The 17408-nt window shown below is 36.3% G+C and overlaps 3 protein-coding genes across 5 annotated transcripts; all 3 read left to right on the forward strand.

The window, feature by feature from the left end:
• Nucleotides 1–528: 528 nt before the first annotated feature.
• On the forward strand, nt 529–2787 carry epd (ependymin). The gene is made up of 6 exons (XM_084115198.1): nt 529–671; nt 809–843; nt 1671–1805; nt 2062–2248; nt 2355–2439; nt 2584–2787. Exons 1-6 carry the CDS (start codon nt 587–589, stop codon nt 2705–2707), a joined length of 651 nt encoding a protein of 216 aa, XP_083971324.1. The 5' UTR covers nt 529–586; the 3' UTR covers nt 2708–2787.
• Nucleotides 2788–4268: 1481 nt separating this feature from the next.
• panx1b (pannexin 1b) lies at nt 4269–11274 on the forward strand. 3 transcript variants are annotated; one of them, XM_084113397.1, is made up of 7 exons: nt 4269–4511; nt 6082–6218; nt 6338–6537; nt 8641–8846; nt 8987–9297; nt 9458–9608; nt 10031–11274. In XM_084113397.1, the coding sequence occupies exons 1-7, from the start codon at nt 4331–4333 to the stop codon at nt 10102–10104; spliced, it is 1260 nt and encodes a 419-aa protein (XP_083969523.1). In that variant the 5' UTR covers nt 4269–4330; the 3' UTR covers nt 10105–11274. The 3 variants fall into 3 exon arrangements, with proteins under 3 accessions (XP_083969523.1, XP_083969524.1, XP_083969525.1); XM_084113398.1 differs by having other exon boundaries at nt 4286–5988; XM_084113399.1 differs by having other exon boundaries at nt 4339–4441.
• Nucleotides 11275–12262: 988 nt separating this feature from the next.
• Nucleotides 12263–14025, forward strand: ins (preproinsulin). Its single transcript, XM_084115571.1, has 3 exons — nt 12263–12359; nt 12474–12658; nt 13759–14025. The coding sequence occupies exons 2-3, from the start codon at nt 12481–12483 to the stop codon at nt 13905–13907; spliced, it is 327 nt and encodes a 108-aa protein (XP_083971697.1). The 5' UTR covers nt 12263–12359; nt 12474–12480; the 3' UTR covers nt 13908–14025.
• Nucleotides 14026–17408: the final 3383 nt, after the last annotated feature.

Below are 17408 nucleotides of genomic sequence, written 5' to 3' on the forward strand. Positions count from 1 at the left end.
TCATTATGTAACATTTAATAAGTTCATTAGTTAACATTAACAAGCACATTCTTTCATATTTCTAGCTATGTGAATATTAAGTTAAAATGTATTAATGAAAGTTATTATAAAGTGTTACCAATGTTTCCTTCACATTTATTTAGAAATTACAGCAATTTTAATGAAGAAGACAAGCAAAGTACCAGATGGGCTTTTGTTTTCACACCTGTATAACCCACTTTTGTTTTTTTGTTTGTTTTGTTTTTCCTTGATTGAGACTGCACAATCATCACCTTACATGAACCAAAACCATGTGATGGTCCACCAGTATGGAGCCAGACCCCCTGAGTGCCGATCAGAGGCGGATGAGGGCGATTGTTTGCTTGAATTAAGCTTTTCTTTTTGACCCTATTTGTCTTGTAAATGGTCATTTGTGCCAATTTTGTCCAGCTTTCTTATTTGCACTTACATTTCGACATCTTTTGTTTATTGCACTGCTGGATGTCCAAAAGGGAGGGGGCATTTATATGGGGTGCAGGGGTTATATATAAAAAGCACAGTCTGAATGAGGGTGGAAGTGTCTGGACCTGAAGAAAGTTAGAGAGCAATGATGCATACAGTCAAGCTGCTCTGTGTGGTGTTCTCGTGCCTCTGTGCTGTCGCATGGGCTTCTTCTCAACGCCAGCCGTGTCGTAAGAACTTTATATACATTTCTTGTCTTTGTGGTTAAAGAATAATCTGCTTTTATAATATTAGTTGTTGTTTTTTTGTATTGAGAACATTTGCAGATTATGTGGAAGAAATTAACTTTTTTTTATTTCTTTTTCAGATTCCCCACCTTTGACCAGTGGAACAATGAAAGTGGTGAGTGCACAAAATTTCAATGGGATGTTTAATAATTATAGCAGGCTGTTAGGCAGTACAATTTGGCTCAGTAATGAGAGAACCTTTAAAATAAAGCCTTTAAAAAAATGCTGCGTCATCTGAATACAAGCACAAGCCCTCATTTGTTCATTCATTTTCATTTTTATTTATGAAACATTCTAATTCAGTGATGGGCAGAGAGCTTTTTAAGCTATTCAAAAACAAAGTGTTTAGTGATGGTATTCCCAATAAAAGCATTCTAGCCTTTGTTATAAAACATTTGGGTTACATTAAGGTTTCATTAGTTAACCACATTAGTTGACATGAACTAATGAACTGCACTTCTACAACATCTTTGTTAATGTTAATTTCAACATTTTCTAATACCTTATTAAAATCAAATGTTGTATTTGTTAACATTAGTTAACGCAGTGTGAACTAACATGAACCAACAATGAACGACTGTATTTTTATTAACTAATGTTAACAAAGATTAACAAACACAGTAACAAATCTCTTTAAAATAAGGTCTCATTCGTTAATATTAGTTAATGTATTTACTAACATGAAGTAGTAACCATGGGCAATAGTTACCAACATTTGCTTAACACAAAGCAATGTGGTGGAGCGCATATATTTGCCTTTGCAAAAAGGATTTGACAGTTGTATTTGAATCTTAAAACCTTGTATTTAGTTTCATTACCAGAGACCTTGAGAGCTATTTGAAACATCTGAATTATTAAAAGCTAAATAAATAGTATTTTTTACTGACTAACTTTAACATTTTTACGGTTCTCTTTTGTTTGACATGCAAAACAAACATTCAGGTTTCAACGGGGGGTCATGACCTTGCATCTGGAGAGTTCAGTTTTGACTCCAAAGCGAGTAAATTTCGTTTTGTGGAAGACACTACTCATGCGAACAAAACTTCGTATATGGATGTGCTCATACATTTTGAAGAGGTAGGCTTAGTCAGCGATTTTTTTTCTCTCTCTCTCTCTCTCTCTCTCTCTCTCTCTCTCTCTCTCTCTCTCTCTCTCTCTCTCTCTCTCTCTCTCTCTCCCCCTCCCTCTCTCCCTCTCCCTCTCCCTCTCTCTCTCTCTCTCTCTCTCTCTCTCTCTCTCTCTCTCTCTCTCTCTCTCTCTGTATTCCTCTTCCTCTTTCAGCTTGTGATTGAATTTTTGTTGAACCTTATAATAAAGCACTTTTTTCTCACAGGGTACACTTTATGAGATAGACAGTAAAAACGAGAGTTGCAAGAAGGAGACTCTGCAGTTCCGTAAACACCTGATGGAGATTCCACCCGATGCCACTCACGAGTCTGAGATTTACATGGGCAGCCCCACAGTCACAGAACAGGGACTGCGAGTCCGGGTCTGGCATGGAAAGTTGCCCGAACTTCATGGTCCTTACCTTTTTCTTCTTCTTCTTTTTTTTTTTTTTTTTTTACTTATGTAGTTATTCTATTGCTTTTCAAAATAAAAACAATCATGTTTTGATTTTCTTTTCAGCTCACTACTCTCTGTCAACCACTTCCTGTGGCTGTCTGCCGGTCTCTGGATCATACTATGGTGAGAAGAAGGACCTTCTCTTCAGGTAAAGCAGAGACTGAATGCACTATAGGAACACTATTCAAGTTTCTCAGAAACACATTTGTTTCAAATCTTTTGAGGATGACTACATTTTATTGTATCCTGCAGTTTTGCATACGTCAATTAACTGAGCTATTTTCTGCTTCAGTTTCTTTGGTGTTGAACCAGAAGTTGAAGACCCACAAGCCTTTGTGCCCCCGGCCTATTGTGAGGGCGTGGCATTCGAGGAGGCCCCAGACGACCACAGCTTCTTCGACCTGTTCCACGACTGAAGAAAAAAACATGACATGATATACAAACTGCCAAAGATGGCTACACGCAATAATAAAAAGAGCATTTAAATCAAAATATATCCTGTATCCATCTCTCTTTCTTCAGAAAATGCCTGCAGTTTCATTAACCTTTTTTTTTTTTTTTGTCTTTTGGAACTTGTTTCTTCACTCTAATCAAGTCAATAAAGCTGAGCTTTCACTGAAATCCATTTTTATGTCTGTTTGAAAAATGATCATAAAGCTGTGTGGACAACAGCGGTGCTAAGATAAGCGGAGATTCTGTAAAGACTTAATGATCCTTGCACAGAAAAATGCAGTGACAAAAAAATCATACATCCATATCATGCACCATCAACCACGTTATTGAACAGTTTATGCTTCTAAAACTATAAACACTGGAGGACTGAGTAAATGCAATTCTTATAACGAACTGCATCTCTTTACTGGCTTGTTTGTTTCAATAAGAATTACTGAATACCCCCAAATTCCTTTGTTCGTCTGTATTTAATTATGCACAAGCCATGTAAATGTGGAGGGGTCAATGTCACCGACAGTAAGAAAGAGAGTTGTGGGAAGCCACGCTGCTGTCTTGTGAATGCTGCATGGAGCCTCTATCTGACTTATCTTCAAAGATAAGAGCTCTCTGCCTCGCAGCAAAGTCGGGAGAAATTCCCAACTTTTGTGGTTAGAGCCACTGCTAATTCATTTCCTAACTCATTTCTTATTTTTTTGTGTTCTTTACATTTAACTCATGTTATTTTCTTTATTGTTCAATACTTAATAATTTTCCTCTATTTCATTTCAACTCAAAACTCTCTGTCACTTCCTGTAGCTGTGGAATTACTCCTTTACAGTCTAAATTTTAAAGTAATGTCCATGGCAAGGACATTATTTTTCTTTTAATTTTCTAAATAACTGCATAACCAAACAAACAAGTTCCATGCAGTTTTATCAAATAATAAGACCAATAAGGTCTTTGCCCATTTGGCCATTTACATGCAGTGGTTTTGGGTGAAAATGGGGACCTCTTGGCAAAAGAAAACAGTTGCAGCTTGCATAACAAATTAAAAAGAACTAGCAAGCATTTGCATTATGTTTCTTCATATATCTTTTTTCCCCTCAAACAAATAGGCCTACATGTATACATATAAATTGGTAAATATTTGAATAGGTTAATATTATCTTGTTCACCATTAATTCTCCTTTGTTCATGTTTATTTCCCCTGCTTATATAAATGCTTTGGCAATACAATGTACAATTTGCCAATAGAGCTCATTTGAATTGAACAACAATAATCAAAATATTGTAATATTCTCAAGGTTTTCTCATTATTATTATCTTTGTTTACTATAGACAAATAGCCTAAAATCCCTCTTACTTTATTGCTGCCTTTATTTGACTAGTTTTCATAAGGTCGGTTTTCTTTGTCTCATAAAATTAGTAACTATAATAGAGGGTATTTATGTCAAAGATTGAATAATTCTAGTAGGACGACTGACTCAATCCAGTTTCTGATTCCCTCTGGTGTTGTTGTTATTGGTCGGTGAACCGTGCGCGTAACCCTGCCCACTGGACCGGAACTAGCGGTGCACTTGACAAATAGCTCTCATTTAATCTTAACAATGGCTATAGCGCGCGTTGCGACTGAATATGTGTTTTCTGATTTTTTATTGAAAGAGCAGAGTGAATCTAAGTTTAAAGGCGTGCGGCTGGAACTGGCCACAGACAAACTGGTCAGTTTTATCGCGGTTGGGCTTCCTTTGTTACTCATCTCACTCGCCTTTGCGCAAGAAGTCTCTGTGGGTCAGTAAAAACATTTTATCACAGCTACCGGGATTTGCGTAAAACGTCAATAAGGTTTACTTTGAAACGTCCTATAGAGATAGAGTGGTTTGAACTTATGGAGATAAACAGGTTCAAACTCAAAAACATGAAGCCTGCTTTAACGTTACCTTTAATTACGGATTTGTACAGAATGGATGCTTGTTGAAAGACTGGCTAAATCGAGAATAATTTTAGGTTGTAACGAAATATTAAACATTCCCCAGAAAGACGTATTTTCACACAACTTATTGTCGATTACGTTAGCCTACTTGAACAAAAACCAGAGCATTGCCATTGCGGTTTTGTGTGTAAATCCAGAATGGGCGCGTCACTGCTGGATATGCGCGTTAACAAAACATGAGATGAATGTAGCGATTTATAAGCATGCGAACTGTTAACATCGTATTTTGTAGTGTAAATGTACTTAATTAGTTTTAAATAATTATTGGGGCCAGTCGTTTTCCACTCACATTGTGACCGTTGTTTATTTTCTTATTTCAGCCACTGCTATCGAGGGCTTGTTATCTGTCTCAGTAAAAGAGAGGAGGGGGCAGAAGTAGCCTAGCATCAATCACACAATCACAAACAAACCAGACTATTCTGCTTAGTAGAGTTATGTCTTCCTAAGACAAACTCTAGCAATCAAACTAATATCTGTTTCATCTATTGTATCTCTTGATTGTTGGTTGTTGCAACACTTGTAGCCATACAAGATTTCATTGTTGTCATTGTAAGGTCTGTCTTAGACTATTTATGAAAAAAAAAACAAAAAAAACAAACAAACATTTAAACCAATCATTATTCCATCAGTAGTTCCAGACTTTACTCCTTATATTAGACTTTTGATGTAAAAAGCTGTGCTCTTTTTGATATGCAGTGGATTAATATTATTTATATTCCAGGTGGTATAATTGCCACAATGAGGATGATTGTAATACTTTGACTTGTCAAAGGGATAGTTTAAAAAAATAATAATAATAATAATTCAACATGTGCTCTCACCCTCATGAGATTCCAAAAGTGACTTTATTTCTTCTGTGGAACACAAAATACCCCTTTTCTCTCTCTCTCTCTCTCTCCATACAATGGAAGTCAGTGGCCTCCAATATTGTTTGGTTACCAACATTATTCAAAATATCATCTTTTGTGTTCTGTAAATGATGACAGAATTTTCTTTGTTGGGTGAATTATTAAAAGCTACATCTCTTTAAGAATCATTCCAAAATGTTGATGGAAGACTACAGTTGCTTTTCGAAGTACTTCACAGACATTAAGAAACATTATGTACATTAGTAATCTGTAATGAACATAAGTTGGTTGTTTTGAAAGAGATTTATACATAGATACAATTATCACAAAGCAGGACAACATAATGCACAACATAATGCACAAATACCATGTTTAATCAGAAATATTGTTCTTTGCTCATAACAAAGATGCAAAAACACTATTCTATGTAAGTAGCATATTTGAGGATTTTTTTTTAGATAAGATTAATCAAATTAATCTTCAGGTAAGAAAATGACATGTTCGTGTGTAATTCCTCTAGGTACTCAGATCACATGTTTTCCACCCACTAACTTCACAATGAGACAGGCTGCGTATGTGGACTCCTTTTGCTGGGCCGCAGTAGAGCATCACCCTACAGACAATGGGGCTGATAGCGCCCCCCTTCATCTACACAAGGTAATGTATATAGGTCTACTGTATATTCAATATACTTGGTCATGACATGAGCAACAATGTCATATCAAAATAGGTTCCTTGTTGTTTGTGTTTGTCTTATACTCTGTCTTTGTCTTCAGTTCTTTCCTTATATCCTTCTGCTGGTCGCGGTCCTCCTGTATATTCCTGCTCTCTTCTGGCGTTTCACGGCTACCCCTTCCCTATCCTCTGACCTCAGTTTTATCATGGAGGAACTTGACCGTTGCTACAACCGTGCCATCCGCCTGGCCAAGAGCCTCACAATCAAACAAGACAAAGACATTGCCGAAGACCCACACAGGTGTAGTGCAGTGAACATTTTCAAAACTCCAGCTATTACTTGAAGTTTACATTTCCAGTTGTGACAAATACAGTTTTTGATTCTCCCAGGGTTGGTATCTGAGAGCTGCCTCTAAAACGGCCTAATTCATTATCAACACTGCACAAGTGTACATTCAAAAAACAAAGACTTAATATATTTTAAAATGTCATTTATTCATGTGATGGCAAAGATGAGTTTTCAGCAGCCATTTCTCAATTCAGTTCTCATTTGTTTGTATAGCGCTTTTCACAATACATATCGTTTCAAAGCAGCTTTACAGAAAATGCATCTGTCTACATTACAATTTAGAGGGATCTGTTATCAGAGGTGACCGTGTCCAAGTATTGTATTTCAGAAATTGAGTTAATATGTATTCATTTTAGGCAGAAACAGTGAGGTCATTGAAGTAATTATTACAAGTTGTGAACATAATGATTACAATATATAGAGATGTGGCAGTGGTGCATGTTGATTCAGAGTTGGCGTCATCTAAAGTCCGCGCAGGCGTAGCCGTCATCTGTTCACAGGTGTTGGGGCATCTGAAATCTTCATAAGAGGCTGGATCCAAACTGGATCTGATGTACTCTCTAGTTACCCAGAAGAACAGAAAAGCAAATGGAAAATAATTAGCGGAGCTGCTGTTCATAACAATAAGTAAAGATAATCACGTGCATTTGATCTGATATAACTGGCATTATGTGAATGTTTGGCTAAAGAGATGTGTCTTTAGTCTAGATTTAAACTGGGAGCCCTGAACATCATCAGGAAGTCTGTTCCAGAGTTTAGGAGCCAAATGTGAAAACCCCCTGTCTTTTAGTGGACTTAGATGTTCTAGGTACCAAAAGTCCAGAGTTTTGTGACCTTAAATAATGTGAAGGATTGTAGGGCGATAGAAGTTCGGTTAAATACACAAGAGCTAAACCATTTAGGGCCTTAGTAAAGGTAACCAGTGTAGAGATGATAAAATTGGGGTTATATGATCACATTTTCTTGACCTGGTAAGAACTCTAGCAGCTGCATTTTGGACTAACTGTATCTTGTTTATTGAGGATGAAGGACAATCACCCAATGCATTACAGTAATCCAGTCTAGAGGTCATGAATGCATGAAACTAACTTTTCTGCATCAGAAACAGATAGCATGTTCCGTAGCTTAGCGAGGTGGAAGAAGGCTGTTTTTGTAACATATGAAATATATATTTTTTGAGAGACAAGTTGCTGTCTAATATAACACCCAAGTATTTTACTGTAGAGGGTGAAGTAACAGTACATCTTTCTAAATGCAACTTGTATTCTAAGAGATTCTTTGTACAGGTTTTTGGTCCAGTAAGTAATACTTCAGTCTTATCTGAACTTAATAGAAGAAAATTACAGGTCAACCAATATTTGATATATTTAACACACTCTGTCAACTTGGGTAATTTAGAGATTTCATCTGATCATGATACTCCAGTGTTCACAGTCACATGGTCCTTCAGAAATCATTCTAATATGCTGATTTGGTACTCCAAAAACATCTCTTTTTATTATTATCAACAACAGTGGTCTAAAAATTGCAGGTACCCTCAGGGGGGATCTTTTTTTGTTGTAGAAAGTTTCAAAAGAACAGCATTTATTTGAAATAGAAATCTTTGATCAATTTAATGCATCCTTACTGATTAAAAGTATTATTATTTTTTCATTTCATGTTTCTGACCCCGTACTTTTAGTGTAGTGTATTTTAAAAATCAGTGACAAAAAAAGTATTTTGAGGCATCAATTAAATTGACTAATCATCTTACCTTTTATTATTTTAGTTAATTTCTTGTATTAATGCTTGTGAACAACTGACATCTTTGCTATTTAAACTTCCTTTCTATTTCCTTTCCTTCCTCAATCATATCCCAAAACTATAAATCTATAATATTCTGATTCTACTGATCTTAACCTTAATCTTAAAATCTCTCTCTCTCTCTCTCTCTCTCTCTCTCTCTCTCTCTCTCTCCTCTCTCTCTCTCTCTCTCTCTCTCTCTCTCTCTCTCTCTCTCTCTCTCTCTCTCTCTCTCTCTCTCTCTCTCTCTCTCTCACTCTCACTCACTCTCAGTGGTCTGGAATTGACTGAAGCTTGCTTTAAGTACCCTCTGGTAGAGCAGTACTTAAAGACAAAACTCTCATCATGGGCTTTGGCTGCAAAATATCTACTTTGTCGGGTTTTAACATTCCTCACTTTACTGCTGGCCTGCTCTTATCTGACCTACTACATCCTTTGGGTTTCACCCAGTGATCAGTTCTCCTGTAACCTGCGCAGAGGTGTGTGCTAGATAGTGTGCTTGTGTAAATTTCCACACACGTGATACACTTCAAGAATGAATATAAAAATATGAGGGTGATGGTGTGTCTAATCATTTTATGATGTTTGTTCTCTGAATTGTATGTGTGTGTTTCTCCAGGTATATTAGTAAACGAGAGTGTGGTGCCAGATGCAGTTCAGTGTAAGCTGGTGGCAGTGGGTGTTTTTCGTCTCCTAAGTTGCATGAATCTGGTGGTGTATTTACTGTTAGTACCGGCTGTGGTTTACGCTGCCTTCCAACCTGCTCGCCAGCACCAGCGCGCTCAGTTCCTCCGTCCATACCACCTACTGCCTGCTTTCGGACACGTGCTGGATTTGCAGCCTACCGCTCGGCGCTATGATGACCTCAGCATCTACCTGCTGTTCTTGGAGGAAAACTTGAGTGAGCTTAAGAGCTACAAATGTTTGCAGGTTTGTACATTTGTGCATTTGAATTTTATTTCTTTGTCAGTTTTTTTTAAATACAGTGTTATGTCTGGTGAAAATGCACTAATATCTCATTCTCAGATCTGGATGCTGGTGCTAGTGAGTGAAGACTTTAATACATTTGTTTTTTGATGTGTGTACACAGGTTTTAGAGCTGCTGTCGGAAGGAGGGGAAGCCCCGTTTGACACCATGTGTCTCCTCAGGACTCTAGGACAAGTGAGGACTGACATGGTGGACAGAAAACAAGCCCAAACTGTCAACGGAAATGCAGAGAAAGAAATCTCTGAAGTAAAGGGTGAGTGTGACATCAGGATGACACACAGTGTCACAGTTACCTGCTGTAATTTTAATAAATGGTCAACTCCTCCACTGATGATTTACAGTTTCTTTATTAACTCTTTATTAACTTATGTAGATTCATCACAAAGCAACACACCATAAACCACTCTAAGAGATAGAAAAGAATGTGTTGTGTTTTCTTCTCAACTAATCTGCCATTTTGTATAATTTATTGATGATATGATGTTGGTTTATTAAAACAGCTTTGAACAAAAGCTTGAGTATGAGATTGAATGTGACATATTTCTGATGTGAAGAGAATGAACACCTCTATCCATGTTATGTTTTCTTTGTCGGAAAGTAGAAAAAGATAAAGCACCCAAGTAAAACACCAACTGTTGCTAAAGCAGCTTGAATGAATGTGTTTTTTGTCTCTAGATGTCTCTTCTGTTCTGCTGGATGATGGAGTAAGCTGCAGCTGTGTGAAAGATGTAAGACACAGGGTGGTCTAATATATCACACTAATAGTACACATGTATGTAAGCATCTATAATCATCAGGTAAATCTGTTTTCAAAAGCTGTACTGCTGACATAAACTGTTAAAGTCAGTCAAATCACATTGCAAAAAAAGAGTTTACATTTAAATTAAATGTGAAGGTAATATTATATAATGTTTGAATATTACACTGAGATAATTTACCAACTGCAAAACTGAGCTGCATGTTTTCTATGCTTTACATGAACAGAAATTGGATGAATGTTTTTTATTACTTCATCAAGTTATTCATTATTAAGTTGATGAAATGTTAAGCATGTTGAATGCATTGTGAAAGCAATGTTACAACATATATTCCCGGGTATCCTTTGTAGGCATTGTTGCAACAATTAAATAATTAATCGAAATTAATAAATAAGATGTTACTGATGTCAAAATACTAACAGCTAACCTCTGCCAATGTTGCTTCTTGGTATCAAACACATTTAAGCAATTCCCCCTTTCATACAAATCATTTGTATAACTCTGAATGTTTTAAAGTGAAGTTTGCTCAAACATGTAAATTTGTGCATCATACATTTAAAAAAAAGAATTTTGAAATGACTGCAAGTGTATAATATGACTAAAAATCCATCAAAGCCATCTCTTTATTAAAACCATTTTATTGCTATCTATCTAACATGAATCACGTTCTTGCAAAGTGAAGAAAATGGGTTTGTGTCCCTGAGGCAACATCATAAAAACAGGGTTAAGCTAGAAGTGATGTATTCATTTAATATATAATGATGTCTTATGATGTGTGCTAACCAAGGGTTTGGCTGTTTAATTTAGGGAGATGGACTTAACACCTTTATTTCAAGGGGTAATAACGTGCCATGTTATAACCCACTGCCTACGTAAAAGCAATAATCAAATGAACAAACTATAATGTATGATATATGTAATATAAATTATATTTCACTATTTTAAATATTTTGCTGTTTTATACATTTATTTGATAAGGACTTATTGTTTTATATATTGTGCAGATGTGTTTGTTATTTTGTAGCTCTTATTGTAATTGTTTTCATGCCTCCTTACCTTAAATCCTTCAGATATGTTAAAATTGCATTTTTTGTATGTTTTCAGAGGTGAGCACTTCAAACACTGTCAAAAAAAGAAGTTGTAAATAAATAAATCTCTTTAAATGAACATTGGTGTTTGCTTATAGCCATAACCGTAAGAAGGTGATTTTTGGTGATCTGCAGAAACGTGTTGTAGAATACATAAAAAGCACCCCCATAAAACTGTATTTTCCTCTGTTAGCTTGAATCCATTTAGCTTTGGCACGTTCACTACATGCTGACAATCGCTATACTATAAAAACAGCTTTATTATAAGATAACCTTAAAAAGGGCCGAAAGTCATGAAGTACAGCATTAATGTCATATTAACACTAAACTAGCTTAATAGCTTCACTTTCTCATTTAATGCTAAATATGTTAAAAATGCTAAAACACATTCTAAAAATGTTGCAATTTTATGGAAAAAAAAGAGGCAGACACATCACATGTACTGTAGATGGAGTCTCATAAAAAGCTGTTTTTGCTAAATAATAGTAGATTTTTCCATGTACATTTTGTGGCTGAAAACGCCATCTACAATTTTTAACTTGAGTGGAATGTCTTTTAACATTAAGAAAGTTTGGTGGTTTGCTATAAAATCGTTCAAAAACTCAGGCCATTGACTAATCGCACATCTTCATTGCTAAAAAACGTCACAGTGAGGATGTCACAAACATTACTAATGAGACATCTGATCCCATTTTCTCGAGAATGAGATACCTAGAGATATTCTGCTGTTTCACTCAAATGATCTTTACACAGAAAAGCCACCATCTGTCACCTTAGCGGATCCATGATCAGGCCATTCTGTGTAAACTTCTGTCTGCAACACTTATTAACAATTAACCAATACCCACTTGAGACTGACAACACAGGCTACTAGACCTGCGTGAGCACCAGAATGTGTTTGTCTTCCACGAGCGCAACATCACTCAGGAGTACATGTGAATTGGTTGGGCAAACACAGCTAATGTTGCATGTGTAATTGGACAGTCCCTTAAAAGTGTTAAAGTGTGTTTGCGCACAGGATTAGTTTTCCGCTGATTCAGGCAAAGACTGCATAACCTGTCTAAACGCATGTATAAAAGTGAGGACGACACGCTGTTCATCCCAAGCAATCTCTCCTCTACCATCTCTACCTTTCCTTGTCCTCTGCTTCAAGAACAGGTAAGTGACCAGCAGAAAATGCTATTGTAACTGGTGTACTGTTGATGCTACTTTGTGCATGTAGATGTATGTTTGTTTTATCAGTAAAAGAGCATACATCTGTTTTTCTGTCAGCGTGACCATGGCAGTGTGGCTCCAGGCTGGTGCTCTGTTGTTCCTGTTGGCCGTGTCCAGTGTGAACGCTAACGCAGGGGCGCCGCAGCACCTGTGTGGATCTCATCTGGTCGATGCCCTCTACCTGGTCTGTGGTCCAACAGGCTTTTTCTACAACCCCAAGAGAGATGTTGACTCTCTTATGGGTAAGAAAGACTATGTTTCTAAGTAAAGGAGCTTTGAAAAGTAGTGCTGTTCACTCCTCTGGATAAGAATGATAAAATGATAAGAAAGTAATAATACTCTGGATATTGCAAAGATATACGACCTATACTGTAAGTAATGTATTTAATTTTGTAAGTGTACCTCAGCCGTCATTGCACGGTGGGGCTCTACATGGGTTTGTCTGCGGGTTCCTTGTCAGCCCTATCCGAATTAGTGTATATCATGCCATTAGTCTATTATGCACCTTTGAAATGCAAATACATAGCATGAATAAGACATAGAAATAATACTGATTAAAGCTGGTTTTCATAATAATAATGTAAGCTATTTAATTAAATGACCTGCAGAAAGGTGACAGAGAACCTGAAAATGAATTTTACCTCATATCAGAGGGTGAAGTCTAAAGTAATGACAAAAAAAGTAAAGTAAAGTAAAGACTGGAAGACAAATAATGAAATGTACACTACTGTTCAAAATGTTGGGGTTGGAAATATTTTTTTAATGTATTTGAAAGGCGGCTGAATTTATTTGATCAAAAATACAGTAAAAATAATAATATTGTGAAATATTATCACATTAAAATAACTGTTTTCTGTTTTATTATATATAAAATGTAATTTATTCCATGGCAAAGCTGAATTTTTCTTCAGTGTCTCATGATCCGTCCGAAATCACTCTAATATGCTGATTTGCTGCTCAAAAAACATTAATTATTATCAGGATTCTTTGTAACATTATAGTTTTTACTGTCATTTTTTTTTCAATTATATGCATACATGCTGCTGAATAAAAGTATCAATTTCTTAAACAAAATTAAATGGTAGTGAAGCATAAAATATGTATAATGTGTAAAACAACTTAAGTGTGTAAAATAGGCTTCACAGTATCTCATCAAGGCTAGGCATATTATGGCGGTATTTCAGAATTATTTTAGTGTCAATGAATAAATGTTTGATCTGATTGTCTGAATTTTTCTTTATCCAAATGAATGGCGAACTACAAATAAGAATTGGCTCAGTTGTACACTAATATTAGGCTAGACTAATGTCAAGTTTTTCCCTATTGTTGTATTTTTCCCCAGGTTTCCTTCCTCCTAAATATGCCCAGGAAACTGAGGTGGCTGACTTTGCATTTAAAGATCATGCCGAGCTGATAAGGAAGAGAGGCATTGTGGAGCAGTGCTGCCACAAACCCTGCAGCATCATTGAGCTGCAGAATTACTGTAATTAAAGAACCTACATGTCCTGTGACTGTGGTTGTAGCCGTCAATGACTTCACCACCTGTTTGCACACAGGCATAAGCCTTAATGCTCTTGATTGGTTTTTCATAGAAAATAAAATTTTATCAAATGAATGCAGGAGTTTTTGTTTTGATTTAAAATTCCAGTCATTTAAAGGTGCTGTATGTAAGGCACGATACAAGACAACCGTACCTAGTGTGAAAACACCCTAACATTCTAAGTGGAACATTTTAATTATAAGTGGACACCAAATTGTAGGCTGCAATGTTTCATATTTCCTGAATGCAAGGTTTATTTTATTAAGTTTTGGGAAAATACGTACGTTATGAAATTCTAAAGGTGTCAAAAGGTATCAACTACAAATAGTTGCCTACACTTGCCACTTCTTAAGACACACACTTAATTCTGACTATAAAGCCTCATAATCATGTGATGATTATAAATATTAAATATAGGTATTGCTATAAGGACATGGGGAGATAATCAGAGAAGCATGTTTTCATGACCTCTTGTTAAATATTAGTACAGTAGGTGTCAAAATTCAAAATATACAATGGTATTATTGGAACAATGGTATTATTGGAAAGATAACTGTTTATACACTATTTATGGGATTTCGTTTTGAAAAAACGTCATACTTTTATTCAACAAGGATGCAAAAAATTGTCCAAAAGTGACAGTAAATACATTTATAATGTAACAAAAGTTCAAAAAATATCTCCAGATCCAGCCTTGACAAAACTCTCCACCTTTCTCTTTCTCGTCCTCATCCTCTTCCTCCTCGTCCACTACATCTTACAGATACTCTTCCTCTCCTCATTGATTCCATCTATTGTTCGTAATATCAACATTCAATCGAATCGTCATGAGCAAAGGAATAAAAGGAATTTTGTTTAGAAACTTTGAGCAGTTTGTGGTGCTAGAGGATTTGAGATAGAGACTCCATCAATTTGCTGTGATTAATGTTGAGACTGTCTTCAGTCCGTGTGCAGAATTTCATATCTTTCCCGCTAGCGGTTCTATTGGCTGTCATAGAGTCAAGAGTGAAGAAAAATGAATACTAACAGAGGAGGTGCCTCGAACCTTGTGGTGCTTGGCCCCTAATAATACACTGAATTGTGAAGCAATTAGTTATATATTTTGTTACCTATGAATAGTTCACATAGGTAACATTTTGCTCATTATATCATGCAACAATCTTGTTTTTCCCTCCATCGAATGAAACATACATACTGAATTACAAAAAACCGGTTTGAACATCCGTGACATTCCTGTCAAAAAGCACAAATAGGCAAAGCATTTCTTAGCCTGTCATTTTGATCAACTTCAACAGTAAGAATAGTGAAATATTTTTCTTTTAAAATATACAAAAATGACCACACAATAGGCCTATTAGAAAAGTATTGCTAATGTAAATCTATAATGATTATATTTTAGTTATATATATTTCCCAGAGATATGATTTGGCCACATTTGTAACTTATATAGACCTATAAAACAGAAAGAACAAACATACACATTACTAGGGGTGGCCATTACTAAGAAAATTTTATTTCACAGTATCAGTCATTTTATTTCATTATAACGACAGTAGGCATCTAAATATCACAATATAGTTATTTTTTGTTATTTAATCTTTGTTATTAAAAATAAGAACAAAAATGCAAGTTACAAATACAATATAAGAAAGATAAGCTACAAGTGAAATTGGGCTTTAAGTTTTTTAAGTACAGGTCTATTTAACCGTAGCGGTGTTTGGTGTTTTATGCCCCCAACGGCGCCTTCCAGGCAGCGAGGGGATGGGTAGGTTTAAGGTTGAGGGTAGGGTTAGCTGCTTCTCAGGAGCCATTGGGGGCTTAAAACACCATCGAGCAACAGTAGCATTCAATAGGGTATAGGCTATACAGAAATTAAACAATGAAATATAAAAAACACTGCATAGCCTTTACATTCACAGTATGAATTAAATACACTGATTCATATTAAAGCTACTAAAGTTATTCAGTAAAAAGAAGTGAGTGATTTTCACATTTTATTTTGTTGTTTGAGGACCTATTATGCAAAATTCACTTTTACATGATGTTGGAACATAAATGTGTGTTGGCAGCGTGTGTACACACAACCACCCTATAATGGTAAAAATCTACCCACTCCTCTTTTTTTAATCCCCATAAATCATAAGCAGTGTCTCAGAGTTTGCAGATTCTAGCATATGTGTCACATTGCACAGTCCCCGCCACGACTAATGATGTCGTATTAGCACAGACCTCACCCTCAGTCCGCCATGTTTATCTCCTCGCCAGAGCATTTAACAGCAGCATTCAAGTAAGAAATGTATTCTTATTAAAGCTACCTACTAAAGTTAATTCAATCAAGAGCAGTGAGGGATTTTCTGTTTTTCTTTTGTTGTTTGATTCATATCAACAGTATATAAGTAGTAGGTAGCCTACTGTATATTACGCTGCTTTCACTTTAATACGCAGATCTAATAAACACATGCAATTTCTTTACTTTTTGTTTATGTTCACAGACATAACAGACTGTTTTTATGTGAACTTTGTGTGTATTTGACAGTTTAAGCATTATAACACATGAAAGAGAACTTACTTTAATACTTACTCGACGCTCCGTCTGACATCCAGTTTTCAGTGCACGTGTTTTGGATGTATGTTCAGAAAACCATATATCAGAAATTTAGACTGATTTGGCTTTAAAACGCATGCAGTAATAAACTTTCATGATGAGAAAGAACTGCTATGTCACATGAGCGTGACCACGATAGAGATGATAATCAAAACCAAACAGATGTTTTAGTTTTTCGTAGAGTATTGGAGGAACGAGATGTACAGGCTCCGCCCTCTTCTGGAAAGACAGCAGCAGGTATATATCCACTATATTGCCAGAAGTATTGGTACACCCTTCCAAATCATTGAATTCAGGTGTTCCAATCACTTCCATGGCAACAGTTGTATAAAATCAAGCACCCAGGCATGTAGACTGCTTCTACAAACATTTGTAAAAGAATGGGTCGCTCTCGGGAGCTCAGTTAATTCAAGTGTGGTACCATGATAGGTTGCCACCTGTGCAATAAGTCCATTCGTGAAATTTCCTCACTAATAAATATTCCACGGTCAACTGTTCGTGGTATTATAACAAAGTGGAAGCAATTGGGAACAACAGCAACTCAGCCACGAAGTGGTAGGCCACGTAAAATCACAGAGCGGGGTCAGCGCATGCTGATGCGCACCGTGCACAGAAGTCACCAACTTTCTGCAGAGTCAATAGCTACAGACCTCCAACCTTCGTGTGGCCTTCATATTAGCTCAAGAACAGTGCCTAAAGAGCTTCATGGAATGGGTTTTCATGGCCGAGCAGCTGCATCCAAGCCTTACATCACCAAGTGCAATGCAAAGCATTAGATGCAGTGGTGTAAAGCACGCCGCCACTGGACTCTAGAGCAGTGGAGACGTGTTCTCTGGAGCGACGAATC

Source organism: Abramis brama (assembly GCF_963993115.1).
Source record: "Abramis brama genome assembly, chromosome: 5".
In the NCBI taxonomy this organism is placed as follows: domain Eukaryota; kingdom Metazoa; phylum Chordata; class Actinopteri; order Cypriniformes; family Leuciscidae; genus Abramis; species Abramis brama.